General features: G+C 56.4%; 1 protein-coding gene across 2 annotated transcripts; it reads left to right on the top strand.

Moving 5' to 3' along the window:
• Window positions 1–65: 65 nt before the first annotated feature.
• On the top strand, window positions 66–19,259 carry LOC105489823 (zinc finger FYVE-type containing 21). 2 transcript variants are annotated; one of them, XM_011754987.2, is made up of 8 exons: window positions 66–256; window positions 12,508–12,558; window positions 13,440–13,608; window positions 14,575–14,650; window positions 14,758–14,849; window positions 15,459–15,512; window positions 18,237–18,379; window positions 18,599–19,259. In XM_011754987.2, exons 1-8 carry the CDS (start codon window positions 119–121, stop codon window positions 18,632–18,634), a joined length of 759 nt encoding a protein of 252 aa, XP_011753289.1. In that variant the 5' UTR covers window positions 66–118; the 3' UTR covers window positions 18,635–19,259. The 2 variants fall into 2 exon arrangements, with proteins under 2 accessions (XP_011753289.1, XP_011753290.1); XM_011754988.2 differs by lacking the exon at window positions 15,459–15,512 and having other exon boundaries at window positions 67–256.
• Window positions 19,260–19,339: the final 80 nt, after the last annotated feature.

Here is a 19,339-nt window from a genome sequence, read left to right as displayed (position 1 = left end):
GGACGCCGGTGCTGTCAGCCGCGCGCGGACCGGGGCGGGGCGGGGCGGGGCGGGCGGTGCCCCGGGCTGGGCTAGGGGCCGGGTGCGGGGCCGCGGGCCGAGAGACTGAGGCGGCGTCATGTCCTCCGAGGTGTCCGCGCGCCGCGACGCCAAGAAGCTGGTGCGCTCCCCTAGCGGCCTGCGCATGGTGCCCGAGCACCGCGCCTTCGGAAGCCCGTTCGGACTGGAGGAGCCGCAGTGGGTCCCGGACAAGGAGGTGGGTGGTCGTCGCCCTGGCCCGCGCCTCCGACCCGCCCCGCCGCCCCGGCCCAGCCAGCGGGCTTCCGGGCTCCTGCGGCGCCCCCTCCGCCTCCGGGCGGCCCCTTCCCCAGCCGGCCCCCGCCCCACTCTCCCCCAGGTTGGCCGCGTCCCCGGGCCGCCGCCTCAGGCTCCTGCGTCCGCGGGGAGGGCGGGAGGCGCGCGGGGTCCAGGTGCGGGGTCCAGGTGCGGGGTCCAGGTGCGGGGGTCCCGGGAGGGCAGGAGGCCCTGCACCTGCCCAGGGCGGGCGCCGGAAGGCGGGGTGCGGGGCGCGGGCTGGCCCCGGGCGTGGGTGCGGCCCTGCCCGAGGCCGGTTCGTGCTGGGCTGGCGCGTGTGGACTGCGTCCGGAGAGCCGGGGCTCGCTCCCGAGAAAGTGGAAGGCGGCGCGTGTTCCTCGCAGGCTCGGCAGGGAGGGTGCGTGCTGTCCGCCGAAGCGCTGGAGCTGGGGGCCCCGCAGGGGTCCCGCCCGGGAATCGGGGGAGGCGTCGGTGCCTCGGGCGGGTGGCGGGTTCCGAAGCCATCTCCTGCTCAGAAGCCGGGCCGGGAGGAGGGCCAGGACCCACTCTGCGGGCCTGGCTGCCCCCACTTCCCTTTCGTCTACACCACCCTCCACCTCGGAAGCGAGATCGCAGTCGCCCACTGGACAGTTTGAAGGAGACCGCAGATCTGCACGCGTTTCCCTTAGGCCTAGACACGGCGGGAGTTGCCCAGGCCACTCCTGCAGCAATTGGAGCGGGGGTGGGGGGTCCCTGAGCCAGGCGGTCCCCTGGGCCTCCCGCGGGGTTCCCTGTGACCTGATCGGAGGTGCCTTTGCCTCACACCAGCCCATTGGCCAGCTAGGAAGGCCCTGAGTGCATTTAATCCCACTGCCTGTGCGCTAACAGGTGTGTCCAGTTTCTGTTCTGTGGATTTTAACCACGATAAAAAAAAATTGGGGGAGAAAGATAATTTTTGTAATATGACTTTCATGCTTAACACATGTTACAGATTCCTTTAATTCCCTCAGTGAGAGAACTAAGCAGACGTTGGAACTAGGTTCAAGAAGTCAAAGTAGCACTAATTGACTGCGTTCATTGAAGCTTGGTCGGAGGCCTGGTGGGGGGGTGGGCGGCCACAGAGCCTCGGGGACAGGACGGAATTCGAGTGACTCGGGAAGTGTCTCAGCATCTACAGTGTATGCAAGCGTGTCCTGAAGAGTTGAGACCAGTGCTGCTCACCTCTCTCCCCAGTATCGCCACCCTAAGGAGTCTTTTTAGACACTTTCCCCCTAATCATCCGCCTATGACATCTTTTTAAAATTTTACTTTTAAGTTGACAAGTGAAAATTGTATGTATTTATGGTGTAATGAACTCTTAATAGCACAGAAATACTCCACATCTGTATGAACCATATGGAGCACGTGAGAAAGTGTGGCCGAGACGAGGCAGAAGTTTCCAGCAAAGCACAATTTCTTTCTCCCTACTGTACACATGCACTGATCGTACAGTTCTGTTTTTTAGTTAACCACTGTGTTCCCCTCCTTCATTCTCTCTTCCAGAGCCCTTTTGGTATCAGCTGAATCGTTTAGCATTTTCCCCCACCTTTCTTTGTGACCTCTGCTGAGGCACTGTGGAAGTCCCGCGGTGACTTCCGACCGAGTGGAGTTGAAACACTTGAGTCAAGGTGGTACCCCTCGTGGAAAAGAAGATTCCTTCCCATGTTGACGTGGTGGCAGGATGCCTCTCCATTGCCCCCCACCATGTTTGGATGATTAATTGGGATCTGAGCAGCTGAAAAAGGTCCTAGCATTGGGCGGGCTTGGGGGACAGAGAAACCATTCTAGTGAAGATGGACTTTGTCTTTGAGTTTTGTGTTGTGAATTTTATTGGAGCATGGTCTTACAGGCCAGAAGTGACCAAAGACAGTGTTCTGAAGGAACTTAGAACGGGGCAGTGAGGGCTGGAAGATTTGGAATAAAGTCCAGCTTTAGTTGCAATAGCTCGAGGGGACACTACTGTAACAGTCGCCTGGCAGGCATGTGGTGGTGCTGAAGGGGACACTGAGCCACGCTGTGCTGGCTGTGTGCTTGGGGCTGCTAAGGTGATTGTCAGGAGGTGACTCAAATGTGCAGATAACTCGTTGTGGGAAATAGGTTTATTTGTGGTGGTTCATCACGGGGAGAGGAGAATTTGGTAGAACTTGGCAGGTGGGTAACATTGTCCTTGGCTTGGTGGCCGTGTGCCGATTGGCATCATCGTCATATCTGTAAACGTGTTGATCCATTTTCATTCCGGCTCTGTCCTTAGCCAGGGGAGTCTGAGTCCAGCCCATTGCTCAGCTCCGGAATACCAGGTGCCTGACCTGGGCTGGTTTATCAGTTTGGGCCCATGAGGGTTATCCCTTTAAAATGCTGCGAACCCCCCTGGGGAATGTGTGCCTTTCTCAGAGAGGTGGCCTGCAGCTCTCAGATTCTCAAGGAGCTCTGATGCAGAACCAGTTGAGAATTGTTTCTCCAGTCTGTGCCTCCTCAAGAACCTGTGGGGCAGGGGAGGCAGAGGCGGTGTGTAAAGCTTCGTGCGACACCAGTTTGGATAGAGGTGCTTTGGGGGTGTGAAGGAAGCCTCAGATGATCTCTGGGGCTTGTCTGACTCTGCCATCAAATATCCGACACTGACGCAAGGCAGTGGGCTTGGGGGTGGGCGGTCCGGGAGTGCAGCCATCTGGGCTTGTCATAAGCAGCTAAGATCCTGAGTTTTATCCTTAAAATCGTTGCCGCTGTGCACCCCTCCCACCTCCCATCCGTGGCGCTGGCAGAAGCAGTGACCGCAGCTCCATGCTGGCAGGTCGACACCTTGATGGATACTCTAGATTCAGAACCAGGGAGGAGAGAGCATGTGCGTGTCTGATCACGAGCCTGGACTCGGATGAGGAGAGATCTGAAGTGAGGACTGTTGCTAGAGGCCTCTGGGGCTGTGCAGCAGGGAGAACAGGGGACCCTGAGTTCTGTGAGGGTCTCACAGGCCAGGCCGGACAGGGCTTTTCTTTTGCAGGAAGGAGTGGCCAAGGCTAGAAAGAATCAAGCTGGGGAGGTGGGATGGGCCAGTGGAGGGTCAGGACCTCCAGCAGATCAGAGAGCTGAGGCCAGAATATAAAAATTAGGTGGGCGTGATGGTGTGTGCCTATAATTCCAGCTACTCGGGAGGCTGAAGCAGGAGAATCACTTGAACCCGGGAAAGAGGTTGCAGTAAGCTGAGATTGTGCCGCTGCACTCCAGCCTGGGTGACCAAGCGAGACTGTCTCAAAATAAATAAATAAATAAAAATAAAAATACAGGCCGGGCGCGGTGGCTCAAGCCTGTAATCCCAGCACTTTGGGAGGCCGAGACGGGCGGATCACGAGGTCAGGAGATCGAGACCATCCTGGCTAACACGGTGAAACCCCGTCTCTACTAAAAAATACAAAAAACTAGCCGGGCGAGGTGGCGGGCGCCTGTAGTCCCAGCTACTCGGGAGGCTGAGGCAGGAGAATGGCGTGAACCCGGGAGGCGGAGCTTGCAGTGAGCCGAGATCGCGCCACTGCACTCCAGCCTGGGTGACAGAGCCAGACTCCGTCTCAAAAAAAAAAATTAAAAAAAAAAAAAAAAAAATACAAATACAAAAAGTAGTCCGGTGTGGTGGTGTGTGCCTGTATCCCAGCTACTCGGGAGACTGAAGCAGGAGAATCACTTGAACCCAGGAAGCAGAGGTTGTAGTAAGCTGAGATTGTGCCGCTGCACTCCAGCCTGGGTGACCAAGCGAGACTCTGTCTCAAAAAAAATAAATAAATACAAATAAAAATACAAAAAGTAGTCCGGTGTGGTGGTGTGTGCCTGTATCCCAGCTACTCGGGAGGCTGAAGCAGGAGAATCACTTGAACCGGGAAGAGGCGGTTGCAGTGAGCCAAGATAGTGCCACTGCACTTCAGCCTGGGCGACACAGCAAGACACTGTCTGAAAAAAAAAAAAAAAAAAAAAAGGTCCAGATAAGGGAATTGTGTTCCAGTTGATCATGAGGAGAATTTCTGGCCAGTGTTTTCTGGGGCAGAGAAAGGGAATTTGGAGGGCCTTGTTGTAGGTAAACAAGGGGGACATGGGGACATTTGTGATCTCTGGCTCGTATGGGGAGGGTGGTTCTCGGCGGAGGGCTCTCCCAGCACACTGCAGGGTGGGGGGTTTCACAATTGCTTTCCAGGATCTCAGCGCTTGGGTAAGGCTCACCCTTGTGAGGTGCCAGGGGCTGCCAGAGCCTCCTCAGGTGTTTGGGAACCAGCAGCCTCGTGAGATACTGCCAGGGACACCGGCGAGCTTCTCAAGGGTCCCTGTGGCTGGCTAAGATCTTTTTCTTGTTTGAGACAGGATGTTGCTGTGTCACCCAGGCTGGAGAGCTTTTACTGATGTTAGGTAAAACTGAGGCTTTGAAGCCACGATAAAGGATTCCCGGGCATCCTGTGGGAGGCCAGGCCGCCTTTAGCGTAGCCCTCCCGGGATGTGATCACCGTGTCTGCACCTGTCACCATCTTCAAACTGTCTGACAGCTTGAATTTCTAGAAAACTGATAGTAACGCACATGTTTCTAGTCCCTGAGATGCAAGTAGATTTTGTCCCTCAGAGGTGAAGTTGACATCCTCTCTCACCCCACCGCGGGGTCCCTGTGAGACGAGCCAGTTTACAACTCCTGTCTTCCTTCCTCATGGCCTGTATCCATGTCTGCTCTTTGGGTCCTCCTTGGAACTGGGTTTTTAATCTTATTGGTTCTCTCATTAACTAATGAGTTAAATCTTTGACATGGGCTCCTTTTCTGTTTGTAGGAGTTACGCTCTACCATGTAAACATGATTGTCTTTCACTAAAGGTGCATTGATACATGTATTTAAGTTGTTTTCTGATTGACGAGTTCTTGGGGGGCTGAGAATTAGTTGACTGTGGGAGCCCCACCAGCCAGTGGGTGACACTTCTCACTGTAGTGTGGTAGCTCAGTGCGTGATGGGGCCTGACTGTCCTTTGTCACCCCAGCCTCAAAGGGAGGGCAGGCATATGTCCTGAAATTTGGTTCTTTTTATGGTAACTTTTTTTGAACATCCATTTAAACTCCCTAAACTATGCTTACAGATGATATTGACATTGAGGGTGGAGGCGCTTTTGGTTTCTTGCGTGCTGTCAAACCCCACTCTTGGCGGGTGGGCCGGGTGCTGGTTCTGAGGAGCTGCCCTGTGACCCTCGAGGGGCTGTTGCTGTTGCATTAGAGTGGGGGAGCAGGTCTCGACCTGCAGGTCTCTGAGGAGCTCTGTGCTGGTGTCTGCTCCCACCGTGGAGGAACGATGGGTTTCATGATTTCTCTTTTTTGTTTTGTTTGAGACGGAGTCTCACCGTCGCCCAGGCTAGAGTGCAATGGCGTGATCTCGGCTCACTCGATTCTCCTGCCTCAGCCTCCCGAGTAGCTGGAACCATAGGCACCCGCCACCACACCCAGCTAACTTTTAAGTTTTATTTTGTAGAGACAGGGTCATGCTATGTTGCTCAGGCTGGTCTGAAACTCCTGAGCTCAAGCAGTCCTCCCACCTCGGCCTCCCGAAGTGCCGGGATTACAGGTGTGGCCACCACGCCTGGCCTGGTTTCTTCTTTCATTGCTTGCTTACCCACTGGGAAGCTTAGTTTATGGCATCTGCCTTGACCACCTCTGAGCATGTCATCTGGCAGGGTGGGTGTGAGTCAGTTGTTGGTTTACTGGACTAGCAAGGAGTGGACAAGCGCCGAGGGCTCTGACTCCTGTAGGTAGCCAGGGGAAGTGTGTTCCGAAATTTCACTGGGAGCCGTCTACATGCGCCTGCCCTGGTCCTCACTCCCTCTTAGCCCCACTTCCCTTGAGATAGCTCCTTCTGTGTCCATTCAGCTACCCACCCAGCCTGTGCTGGGCCCTGCAAGGTGGCCGTGGAGGCCTCCTGTGGAAGTGAGTGCCCGCCCCAGAGAGGCCTGGGCGGAGGCTGCCTCTGTGATGCCACTGCACAGGGCACAGAGGGCTCCTGGAGAGCACTTGGGCCCCGCCGTCCATCCCGGGGGGCGGTGTCTGTCCTTAGCGGGCTTTTCTGGTTGGCTTGGGCAAGAGGGTCGGGCAGCAGATGGGTGTTATTAGGGTCACTGCCCGAGCTGACCCTGCCTCACTCTCCCTCTTTGTCTCTGTGTGTTTGTCACAGGCTGCACCTCTGGCCTCGTGGCCCTCACTAAACACCTTTATTATTTATTTATTCATTTTCCTCACTAAACGTCTTGAGGCCTGCTTTATTGGGTTGTTCTTGGAGGTTTTGGTTTCCCCGGCGAATGTGCTGGTTTGAAAGTCTGCCCCAGCCCACCCTGGTGGTGACACATGTGTACCTGGGATGTGACACAGACTGAGAGGCTGGCATTCCAGACACCGCCGGCCACCTACGGTGGAAACGGATGAATCACGCTTGATTTCTGGGCTTTGGTGTATTCTCCCTAGCTCCTAAAATAGCTGCTTCACTGAACATCAGAGCTGCTGGGTCCAATTAAAGGAGGCGCTGGTGGGAGCCTGGTCTGGTGCCCGGCTTGCTGTGCCTGTGCTTCCTTTGTGGAGCGTGCTTATGACGGGGTAGGCATTTGGCAGTAGTTTTACCTTATGTCTTCATCCACTGCTTTATTTCATATTAAATTGCTCTATTGATAATTTTTAAAATTTCTTTCACTAATATAATCAATAGGAAATTACCTTATTTAAAAATTTATACATCTAAGCTCATTGGTTATTTAGAGTAACAAACTTCTGGATCACTTATATTTTTAAGGGAGCACATCCTAGGTGTGGTCTGTCTCTTTTTTTTTTTTTTTTTTTTTTTTTTGAGACAGGGTCTCACTCTGCTTCCCAGGCTGGAGTGCAGTGATATGAACATGGCTCACTGCAGCCTTGACCTCCTGGGCTGAAGCCATCCTCCCAGCTCTGCCTCCCAAGTAGCTGGGACTACAGGTGTGCAGCACCACGCCTGGCTCATTTAAAAAAAAAATGTTCCTAGAGACAGGGTCTCGCTGTGTTGCCCAGGCTAGTCTTAAACTCCTGGGCTCAAGTGATCCTCCTGCCTCAGCCTCCCAAAGTGCTGGGATTACAGGCGTGAGCCACTGCTCCAGCAGTGTGGTCTTACATTTAGAAATTGGCCTTTCAACTTGCCCAAACACAGACTACACAGTAAATGTGAAAAGCAGTCCTCCGTCAGCACCATTTGCTGAGAATATTGAGAGGACACCCCCTCCTGTTGGGCACTGTGGGCCAGGGTCACCACGGAGAGACCGTCAACAGTTATTCTCACTGGAACCTGGTGATAACGTGGCTTTGTGTTTGCTTAAGCTCAGAGTTAAAACCCCCGTGAAGCTTTCTCTAGCAGATTCTAGTGGATTCTGTGGCTAGTGGACGTCTGGGGTCAGGGAAGGGACCACCACACAGAGGCAGGGACTGTGCCACCGCACAGCGGGCAGAGCGTTCCGGAACCAACAGGCCCATTCGAGGGCAATGGCAGGGCTGGGCCGCAGCACAGTGAGGGCGGGGAACAGTCAGACCATGCCCACAGCCTGTGGGCAGGGAGCCCCTGGCAGAGCTGCGAGCTGGACTTTGTAGATGCTTCCAGAAGGCTGGGGCGGGCCAGACCTGGTTTCCAAGTCCAGGAAGCAGCTTAAAAGCAAAGGGAAACAGAAAAAGGCTGGTCGTGGGATCTCATAAAGCTCAGGACCTGCCTGAGTTGGGGCAGTGGCGACATGGAACTCGGCAGGGATGAGGCCCTCGTGTGGGTCACGAGGGGCCAGTCCTTGCTGCAGAATGGCGTCTGAAGGGCCCCTGATGTGCGCCACAACCGGGACCTCTGTCCTCCCCCAGTGAGGCTCCCACACATGTGGCTGTGGACCCCAGAGGACTCCTTCCAGAAGCATCTGCAGAGTCCCAGGACCACCAGACTCTGTTTTGCCAACTAAGCACAGTGGGCACTTGGCACCCGATGTGGACTGTCTCTGAGCCCCCTGTGGAGGGGCTGCAGGCTTCTTGTGCTGTGTGTGTGGGTCCCGCAGGCTGGAGGGAGGCCCTACCTTTGCAGAGCGCAGGGTGGCGGGCACCACATCGGAGCAACTCCTCCGCACTGACATCTTCTGGGGCTCAGAGAAGGGGCTGGACTTCCCAGAGGAGGGGTGCAGGGCAGGGGAGAGTCCCCACGCCTGTGAGGGAGAGGATCAGGGCAGGGTGGTGGAGGATCCATGGCTGGGCCCCCAGACCCCAGGGAGGCTGTGCAGCCATGTCAGAGGCGCTGGAGGATTGAGCGGCCACCAGGTCCCCACCGCGGCTCAGACCCAGGGGCCTGTGTTTCAGAAGGTGCTCGGCCCTGGTGACCCCACAGGCCTTGCCTGCCTTGTTGTGGAATCAGCCGCAGCCGTGTTTGCCGGCCCGGAGTTGGGGCTGGAACAGTGCCATGCGTGTGGGAGCAGCTTTCCTACCGAGGGGCCGAGCCCTGTCAGCTGCTTGTCGGTGCCAGCACAGCCCGTCTGTCCTTGATGGAGCTCTGGGGCGGCTCTCACGTTGGATAAGACGTTTGAACTCGTGTGTGGCTTGGTAATGCTGTGGCCACCTCCAGTCTGCCTCCTTTTTGAGACTTCAGGCCCTCAGTTTCTGCTCGCCAGGTAATTCCTGGTCTCGTTTAGGGGCCCCTCCTTCCCCCGGAAGGGAAAAGGGGACTTCATGGAGCGAAGGTCTTCTCTTACATCTCTTTTGAGTATTATTGTGCTTTGAACGTGGATGATTCTTGGTCAATATTCATCTGAGTCCTTAATCATCAGAAGCAAAAAGACCCTCCACCTCTCCCAAGAGGACCCCTTTGAGTCACACCGTTCGGTCGCTGGTTCATTTAACCCACACCTGTTTCTAGTTCACCACCCGCCACCTAGGTCTCTGACAGCGAGGACCAAAGTGGGGTGTGCTTGTCACACCAGGCGGCAGCCTCGCTGGGACCTTCTTGTTTCATCCTTACCAAGGGCCCCAGAGCACGAGGGTCTTGTTCTCATGAAGCTGAGGGAGGCGAGGAGTCCTGGGTCCCACAGCCCTCATGTGCTGCTGAAGGGCCTGTTGGGTGGGCAGCACCGAGGCCCAGCTTTGAAAAAGCCTGTACCGGCTCACCGAATCCGCGGACCACCATTTTCATGGCAAAAGTGTCCTTTACTCTGTTAAAAGAATGCACGGTGGCCGGGCGCGGTGGCTCACGCCTGTAATCCCAGCATTTTGGGAGGCCGAGACGGGCGGATCACGAGGTCAGGAGATCGAGACCATCCTGGCTAACCCGGTGAAACCCTGTCTCTACTAAAAATACAAAAAAATTAGCTGGGCATAGTGGCGGCGCCTGTAGTCCCAGCTACTCGGGAGGCTGAGACAGGAGAATGGCGTGAACCCGGGAGGCGGAGCTTGCAGTGAGCCGATCTCGCCACCGCACTCCAGCCTGGGCGACTGAGCAAGACTCCGTCTCAAAAAAAAAAAAAAGAAAAAAGAATGCACGGTGGCACAGATTTCCTTCAGAGCAGGTCTGAATGTCTTCCCCTTGGATTGGAGTCCCTGCTGTTAGAGCGGGGGAGCCGGCGGTGATGGCGGCATCCTCATGCTGCGCTCATGCCGGTGTCAGGGCCCCCTGCCATCTGGAGTGAGCAGGAGGCAGCCAGGCCAGGACGGAGCCTTCCCAGCTGAGGTTTGGGAGTTCCGTGCCTTTGGTGCCGAGGGTGAGCGTGTTCACGGTGACTTCATCCCGTGGTCATGAGGAGGTTCGAGCTAGGAACCCCCTGCAAGTGGTAAATGCATCCGGCTTGCTGTTCTAAGTGGAGACGGCAGGCACAGCTGGGACCTGGGCCCCTCAAAAGCAGGCACCTCACTGGGCCGTGCTCCATCTGGGGCTGCTGCAAGAAGCTGGGCTGTGGCCAGTCCTGAGGTCTCTGCAGCCCTCACGGGAGCTTGAGGCCTGGCTGGTTCTTCTAAGGAGTTGGCCGGGTGGCCATGGCTGCCCACAGTGGGGCGTGGCCTCGGGCTTGTGGCCTCTTCAGTGAGGGCCTCCTGGCAGGGCTCAGAGCGCGGCGTCAGCTGGGGGCTTCAGCATAGACCACCACATGTGTGTCTCTGGGTGCTTGGTAAACGTACCCTGCGCTTTGGTGACAATTTTTTTGTCTAGTCAAGTGAAGCAGTGGAAATTCAGGGAGCATCTTAAATCTGTTTTATTTCTAAGTGATTGATTTCAATTCCACCTTCACTCTTAGACCGACCAAGCATCTGAGGTGCGCAGGCTGCAGAGGGCTCTTTTCAGAGTGGGCTTCTTTGCCATCTGGCATCTTCCGGGTTGCCCTGCTCTCCTGTGTTGAGGCGTCATACTTAACCTGTTCCCCACATATGAAAGGCTCTGGCCACCCCGCGGCCCATAGGCCCAGGCGGTGTGCGTTTGTTTGAAACAATTCATGAAGAAGGCACCTTCTCCTCTAGCCTTGGCCAAGCCCTGCCGGTGTGCACCAGGCACCACACAGCTGGGCCGGGCCACCGCGCCGCCTCTCTCCCTCCTGGGCACAGCCGCTCTTGGTGTGGCTGCCACAGCTTCGTAAAGAGAATATACTTCTTTATTTCCTTATGGCCACAGTGACCTAACAACGCCCAGCAGATGGCCACAGGGTCTGTGGTCTCCTGGATTTCAGTGGCACCCGGCCATCACTCTGGAACTCTGGGTGTTAAACATGAAATGAGGCCCCCTGAACAGCCGTTAGACAATTTTTTTTTTTTTTTTTTTTCCTGGAACAGGCTCTCATTCTATAACCCAGGCTGGAGTTCAGTGGCGTGATTACAGCTCACTGCAACCTCTGCCTCCTGGGCTCAAGTGATCCTCCCACCTCAGCCTCCCAAGTGGCTGGGACTGCAGGTGTGCACCACCACACCAGTAATTTTGTTTTTTTCTTTTGGTAGTGATGGGGTCTCACCATGTTGCCCAGGCTGGTCTCCTGGGCTCAGGTGATCCGCCCACCTCATCCTCTCAAGGTGCTGGGATTACAGACATGAGCCACCGTGCCCAGCCCCTTAGATAATTTCAAGGGTAATTCTGAGGCTCTAGTGAGGCAGCTGAAGAAACTTCAGATGTGATTCCAACTCAGCAGAAATAGCCCCGCCCTCAGGATGGTTGCCTCCTGGCTGCTGTGGTGAGGCAGAGGAGGACGTCTTCCCAGAGGGCATCCCCAGTGCCAGGACAGCACCACCTTGCCATGGGGCTTCAGGCCTGCTGTGACCCCTTGGGGAAAGTGAGCCCCATGGCCACCTGCCCAGTTCCCAGGTCTTGTGTGGTCAGAATTCCTGGTGGGCCCTGAGCCCAGTCACCTTCCTGTTTCTGTCTGCGTTTGTACATTCTGTGTGCATAGAACTGTGTTTGCCAAGAAAGTCCAGCCTTGTGAGCCCTGGCTTGTGCGTCTCGGAGCTTCTCTGCGCCTGGGTCCTCCAGGTGAGGAAGCATCTTCAGGGCGTCCCCAGGTCTGACATGCGTCCCCATGACACACACCAGCCTGTGTGTGCTTCAGCTGCTTCCAGGGGTTCCTTCACAGGCGGGGGTCAGGGCACGCACGCCAGGACTCCAAGTAAAGAACCAGAATAATAAGCTTTATGTCTCAGATACCTGGACTTTTGCCGGCTGGCGCCCAGCCCCAGAATCAGCAGGTCCCCATGCCCGCCTCGTTTGTGAAGTGGGTGCTAGCACAGCCTTCCCTGGTTTAGGGGTTTAGGTTGGCTCCTGCTGTGGGTTTCCTAGTCTCTTCACAGCGTTGCTCTTTGGTTCCAGTAACAGGACCAGGGCCAAAAAGGTGTTGCTAAGGTGATCTGCTGTTGGGTCCAGTGTGGAGGGACCTGAAATGCCGGGATGCACGTTCTGCTGCAAGACAGTCAAACCCCAAGCCCACCTCAGGCCCAGACCTCATGGGTACGCTGGGTGCAGGCCTCGGAGCAGCCTGCACCCCACTGCATTGGCTCTGGAGCCTGGGCACAGGCGACCAGTCCACCATCCTGCGTCACAAGCCTGCCTGCCTCAGGCCGCTTGGGTGTGTGGGGGGGTAGCAGGGCCCAGCTTTCTCAGCAGCCCGGGGTCCTGCCCCAGCGACATGGTGAGTGACTAAGCTGGGTTTTAACGCTTTGTCGTCTCTTTCCTAGTGTCGGAGATGTATGCAGTGTGACGCCAAGTTTGACTTTCTCACCAGAAAGGTGAGCTGAGGCTGCTGAGTGGGGGTGGTGGGAAGAGGGGAGGGGCCCTAACAGGACAGCTGCCCCTTCTGGCAGGGGACGGATGTCATCTTGTGGCTTTTTTTTTTTTTTTTTTTTCTGAGGCGGAGTTTTGCTCTTATTGCCCAGGCTGGAGTGCAGTGGCTCCATCTCGGCTCACTGCAACCTCTGCCTCTCGGGTTCGAGGGATTCTCCTGCCTCAGCCTCCTGAGTAGCTGGGATTACAGGCACCCACCACCATGCCCGGCTAATTTTTGTATTTTTAGTAGAGATGGAGTTTCACCATGTTGGCTAGGCTGGTCTAGAACTCCTGACCTCAGATGATCATCCCACCTCAGCCTCCCAAAGTGCTGGGATTATAGGGGTGAGCCACCGCACCCAGCCATTATGGCTCGTTTTGAGTGTCAGCCGTGCCCTGTTTCCGTGGAAAGTGACTGGGCTGATTCTGCTGGATGCCATGGGGAGGGGATGCAGCTTGCGAGGCCTGTGCACCTACCTCTTACCCTGCCCTGTCCTGCTTTGCCCTCGCTAAGTGTGTTGCCCCTAATGTGTGCCCAGCTCATGGCGCCCCGAGGCCCGAGGGCGTCCTAAGCAGTGGGACTTGGGTAGTTGAAAGAAAGAGCTGAAAAACAGCCATTTTGATCCACAATTTTGAAAAATGGGCCTCATTTCCCAGGTGAGGCGAAGCCCTGCTGTGTGGTGGGGAGCCCAGGGGCTGGCGTCAGGAGGTGCGCGTGTGCAGCGGCCAGCAGGGGGGCCTCGCGTTTAGGCGCGGCCCGGGCAGTGCCAGGCCAGCAGGGTCCACACCCGGGGCCGCTTGTCCCCTGCCCCTCCTCACTGCCAATCCTCCCGCATCTGCCCAGCACCACTGTCGCCGCTGCGGGAAGTGCTTCTGCGACAGGTGCTGCAGCCAGAAGGTGCCGCTGCGGCGCATGTGCTTTGTGGACCCCGTGCGGCAGTGCGCGGAGTGCGCCCTGGTGTCCCACAAGGAGGCGGAGTTCTACGACAAGCAGCTCAAAGTGCTCCTGAGCGGTAAGGACGCGGGTCCTGCAGTCCTGCGCGCGCCGCCAGCCGGCTCCTCGTGTCTGTGGCGATGCTGTGGGCTGTGCACAGGGCGTTCTGCTTCTCTTTGACGTTCTCTCGCCTTCCCTCCCTTCCCTGTTTTCTTCTGGATTCGTTTAGAAGCAGTTATAGAGCCTTCCCTTCTCTTCAGAGGCGGAATGTCGTCTAAAATGTGGGTGCTGACTCCGCTGGGCACGTCCATCAGGTGGGAGGGGAGGCCCTGGGCCCAGGCAGCACCTCCCCCAGGTGGAACCCGGCGCCGGCGCTCGGGCCTTTGCCACCACCGTGGCTCCTCGATGAGGGTCCGTAGACCTTTGCCCGGTAGCACGATGCAGACCCGGTTTTGAGCCATCTCTGGGGACCTGGTGTGGGAGAAGGGCGTTCTCCGGGGGCTTATGTTGTGCCTCCCCGGAATCTCTGAGCAGCGCCTTCTCCCCACTGCCCGCCCACCTCTGGCCACTCCGTCCCAGCCTCCTGTCCCCAGCTTGCCCGCCATGGGGTCTGGGACCACCTGCCTTCCCGCCCACAGCTCCGCCCTGTGTGAAACGGGCATGGTGCCTGGCTGGACAGTGGGCTTTGTTATCTGCTGTCTTGGTCCTGCCAGCTCTTAGGACCTGCGAGCAGAGGGGTTTATTGTTCTTTGATCTGGACCTTGGTGATGGATTCCCTGCATCCTTTGAAGGATGTAAAAAAATTTCTAGGAGCTTTGTAAGCAAGCAGAACCTGTTTAGAGCAGACCTTTTCGTTTACCTCTTAAACCCTTGATCCATGACTGCCTTTTTGCTCAGCTGAAGAGGTCCTTAGAACAAAGCTGTGGTTTGTTTCTTGATGTTTTCACTCTGTCCTCTGTGTGTGCGTCTCCTGCTGGTACTTGTGGGAAGGGTTAGGTGGAAAAGAAGCAGACCCTGTTCTCACATTTGCTTTTGTGTTCCCAAGGAGCCACCTTCCTCGTCACGTTTGGAAACTCAGAGAAACCCGAAACTATGATTTGTCGTCTTTCCAATAACCAGAGGTAAGAGCCAGATCCTGCTTGGCACGGGGCAGCATTGTCACAGACCGGGAGCCTCGGTGGCACTGAGCCTGAGAGTGACCCGATTTGGACACTTTTATTTGATGTAGATACTTGTTTCTGGATGGAGACAGCCACTATGAAATCGAAATTGTGCACATTTCCACCGTGCAGCTCCTCACAGAAGGCTTCCCTCCTGGAGGTAAATGCCAGCACGTCCTTTCCTAAGCCAGGAGGGTTTGGTGCCATGCATGGGTGACAAGAGGAGCGTCCACTTTTGGGATCAGGCAGCCACCCTGAGGAACGGGGTCTGCTGGGTCTCCAGGACAGCCTGCCTTTCCTCTTTGGGGGGCGTGTATTTACTCAGTGGCTTTAGAACTCGCCAGGTGAGTGGAGACTTAAACCGTAAGACAACAAAGGGAAATTTGCCTCAGCATGTCGTAATGATTTCCTCTGCTCTAAATGCTGTAATGTATCATTCCGTTTATTGTTGGACTCAAACCAAGGATAAAGCCCCAAATGCAATAACTGAGATCCCCAGAAAGGTCTGAGTGGTGGCTCATCGGGAGCCAGCACTTCAGCCCTCCTCCTGCAGGCGTCTGTGCAGACCAAACCCCTGGTGCGTTTCCTGGTGAGCTTTGGCCCAGCCTGGGCCTCTCCACTAAACTCCGCTGACGGGGAGCTCGCATCCTGTTATCTGCAAACTGTGCTGACAGATGCGCGTGCCGTAACCCATGTTGCTTTCTTTCCGTTCTCTCACCGGCTCTTGGGTGCTCCTTCTCGCCACTGCCTGCCCACCTTCTTGCCATAGAAAAAGACATTCACGCTTACACCAGCCTCCTGGGGAGCCAGCCTGCCTCTGAAGGTCAGCCTCTTCCTCCTCGCCGGGGCTCCCTGCATGCGGCGGGCCCGTTCCTCCCCTCGCCACCTGGCTTCTGTCCACGGGGTGGTCCGTGCCAGGGTTCTTTGTGAAACCTGGATTCACTTCTTTTGGTTGACTTAAGAGAGATGTTGGGTCTGGTACGTGGGTTTCTAAAGCATAAATGAAGATACCGCAGCAGATGTACTTTCTCAGTTCTGTCTCGGGGGGAGGGTTACCCAGCAGTTGACAGCTCTCTGTCAGTACCTGCCAGCCCTGAACTGGCTGAGGCCAGGGGGCATGGGTGCTCACAGGGGCTCACCTGCCCTCGGGAGCCTCTCCCAACTTTGCCCTTCCCACTGAGGCCTGGCACTCCCCAGCTCAATGTGGCCTCCTGGGACCCCTAACTCTCCTGGCACTTCTGTCAGCCTCCTGAATGATGAGGTGAGATGCCCAGGCCAGTGTTTTGCCACCTCTGTCCTGAGCTCAGGGACGTGTTTGGAGCCGGGATGGTGTCAAGCTGGTTGCCTTGAGCAGGCTGCGTGGTATAGACGCCCAGGTGCGAAGGGTAGGGTCTGGAGAAGCGGGGGTCACCCCAAGCACCCCTCTCTGCCTGCCTCCTCCTGGGGAGCCTGAGGCTCAGATGAAGGCCAGTGCTTAGGGGCATCCAGTGCTCCTGAGGCCGGGGCAATGGAGCCTCCGGGACTGCTCTCCTGGGCTGACCCTCCCCAGGGCTTCTGGCACTGTGTCCCCTTGTGATGGCTTGGGGGGTGCAGTGAGCCCCACTCTGCGCAGTCTCAGTAGAGCCCTTCAGACCCCAGCACCGTCTTCCAGTGGGGGCGGGGACAGTAGTAACAGTCCCCTGACCTGAAGGCAGCCAGGGGGCCGCCTGCCAGCCTGGGCCCTGTAGGGCAGGCCACACACTCACTCTTTCACGGCCAGATAGTAAACCTTTGCCAGCCCCATGTGCCGTGGTAAGGTGGAGGCAGCTGCAGAAGACAGGGTGACAGACGGCCATGGCTCTGGTCCAGTGGTGCTTTATCAAGCAAACGCAGGCGGTGGACAGAGCCAGGTCACTCTGCTCTAGAGCCCAGGCAGGACGTTACACTGATAGGGAAGGTTCCCCAGTGTAGGGGCTGGGTGGGTGTGCCCTAACCATAGAACCGGGCTTATGAAAATGTGGTTCCAGAGGCCCGGCATGGTGGGGGCCTGTAACCCCAGCACTTTGGGAGGCTGAGGCGGGTGGATCACCTGAGGTCAGGAGTTCGAGACCATCCTGGCCAACATGGTGAAACCCTGTCTCTACTAAAAATATAAAAATTAGCCAGGCATGGTGGCAGGCGCCTGTAGTCTCAGCTACTTGGGAGGCTGAGGCAGGAGAATCGCTTGAACCCAGGAGGCGGAGATTGCAGTGAGCCGAGATCCCACCACTGCACTCCAGCCTGGGTGACAGAGACTCCAAAAAAAAAAAAAGAAAAAAAAAGCCAGGCACGGTGGTTCACACCTATAAGCCTAGCACTTTGGGAGGCCGAGTTGGGCACCTGAGATCGGGAGTTCGAGACCAGCCTGACCAACATGGAGAAACCCTGTCTCTCCTAAAACTACAAAAAAGAGAAAAAAAAAAAAAAAAGCTGGGCATGGTGGCACATGCCTGTAGTCCCAGCTACTCAGGAGGCTGAGGCAGGAGAATCCCTTGAACCCGGGAGGCGGAGGGTGCGGTGAGCCAAGATCGGGCCACTGCACTCCAGCCTGGGCAACAAGAACAAAAACTGTGTCGCGGGGGCGGGGGTGGGGGGAGGGGAAGAAAGGAAAAGTGTGGTTCCGGGGCCTCCGGCGCTTGCAGCTGCAGCCTTGACGCCCACTCCACCAACCGGCAGAAGAGCCGGCCCTGGGTGCTGATGGGGGGATGTGTGATGGAGGAGTCTCCCGAGAGGTCAGCGATTGCTCACGATGGGGCTTCCCTCCCAAGTCATTAAATTCATGGGAGGCTGCATCCCATGGGTCTCTTTCAACTCCAGCCCTGCCTGAGGAGTCGCTCTCTTGAGCGGTTCATTGTTGGAGCAAGTGCTGGAATTGAGTCATTGTCACTGGATCAGCTGGTCACTGCTGCCCAAAGACGGGGAGCCTGGGTCCCCTAGGTCTGGGGAGATGGCCCGTGACCAGGCTGGGGTGGCATTTCCCTGGCACTGGGCCTTTGTACTGACAGTCCCCTCTGTGCTGCTCCTCAGAGGCTGAGGCCTCCGACTCCTGGGTGTGAGGCCAGCTGTGGCCCTGACCATCTGCTTGGCCTGTCGGTGGCCAGGGCACTCTCGAGGTGGCCTCCCCTTTTCCCCCAGCCCTGGGTGCAGGTGGGCATCTCTGCAGGAGCCAGTCTGGTCTGGGGGTTCTCTGAAGGCAGGAACCCCCACAGGCCCCAGGGCACAGCAGCGCCTCAATTAGCGGAGAACGAGGCCTCTTGTGATGCGGCTCTGGTGGTTTGTCCCCAGCCCTGGGGCACCCGGCTGAGTGTCTTCGTCCCTCTCCCACCTACCCTGTGAGCTTGGGGTCTCCCTTCAGAGGCCTGAGATGGTGTTTCCTGGGTGCTCCTGAGCACCAGTCCTTACCGCCAGGCTACTCTTGGGACCAGCACAAGGTTAGGAAGGTGTCCTGGCCACCACCACCTTGGGGCTGGTGACCACCTGGGCACTCAGGGTCTCCTTTGGGCCGTCTTACCTCGTCTCCCTCCTCCAGGAGGCAACGCACGGGCCACAGGCATGTTCCTGCAGTATACAGTGCCGGGGACGGAGGGTGTGACCCAGCTGAAGCTGACAGCGGTGGAGGACGCGAACGTGGGCAGGAGGCAGGCGGTGGCGTGGCTAGTGGCCATGCACAAGGTACCTAAGCCCAGGCCAGGGAGGCTGGGCCCTTTGGCTTAGAGCAAAAGCTTGCCTTTCCCAGAGGAAGCTGTGTCCTGCCATTTGACCCCCATTCCCACAATCTGTTCCCCCTCGGCTGGGGTGCCCATGCCATCTCCCCTCAAATGCACTCAGGCTTGGCTCCACCAGGCACAGGACCAAGCAGGTCTCACTGTGTTGATCTTATCTGATCTGCAGGCTGCAAAGCTCCTCTACGAATCTCGGGACCAGTAACTCTACGTGGGTCTGAGCTTGGAGTACGTGTGGTCACCAGGACTGAGTCGCTTGGAACAGCAGAGCCTGCTCCTTGCGCACCACAGGGATTAATCCTGCTTGTGCTGGGAAATGCAACTCAGAAGTGTTCACTTATCTAGTGCAATATGTTCACAGTTTATTAATGCTTTAAACAGCTTCATGTTTTAGAATTTGTGTATTGTCAATACTTAATTGGGGGTGGGAGAGACTGAGCTACACTACTGCTAAACTATTTTTAGCATAATATATACTGTTTTTATGAGTTCCCAGGTTTACTAGAAGGTTCTGGCCCATCGATATTCATTTCATTTAACTCTTCCACAGAACCAGTTTGGGTAGTAGGAACTCAGGCTTCTGATCTGCAGTAGAGCCTGCTCACCTCTAATAGCCAGTTTACAGCACTTGCCTTAGCCTGTTTTACAGACTGTCCACTTACCTTATCACTAATTTTGGACTTTTGGGCTGTGAGTGATCCTTTGATACTTCACTAAGGGGAACGTGGGGGCTTTGTGTTTTGTACTTTTCACTCACTATTTCACTTTATTAAGATGACTGTACAGCAATTTGTATATAAAGCTTATGATTAAAACCTATTTTGAACATACGGACAAGGCCTCGCCTTCCTGTGTCCAGATCACCTGAACCCTCGTGCCGCAGCGCAGTCTGGCTCCAGAAACAAGACTC

Source organism: Macaca nemestrina, chromosome 7 (genome assembly GCF_043159975.1).
Source record: "Macaca nemestrina isolate mMacNem1 chromosome 7, mMacNem.hap1, whole genome shotgun sequence".
NCBI lineage: Eukaryota > Metazoa > Chordata > Mammalia > Primates > Cercopithecidae > Macaca > Macaca nemestrina.
The sequence above is the reverse complement of the archived record's forward strand: the minus strand, read 5'-3'. Positions and strand labels throughout refer to the sequence as shown.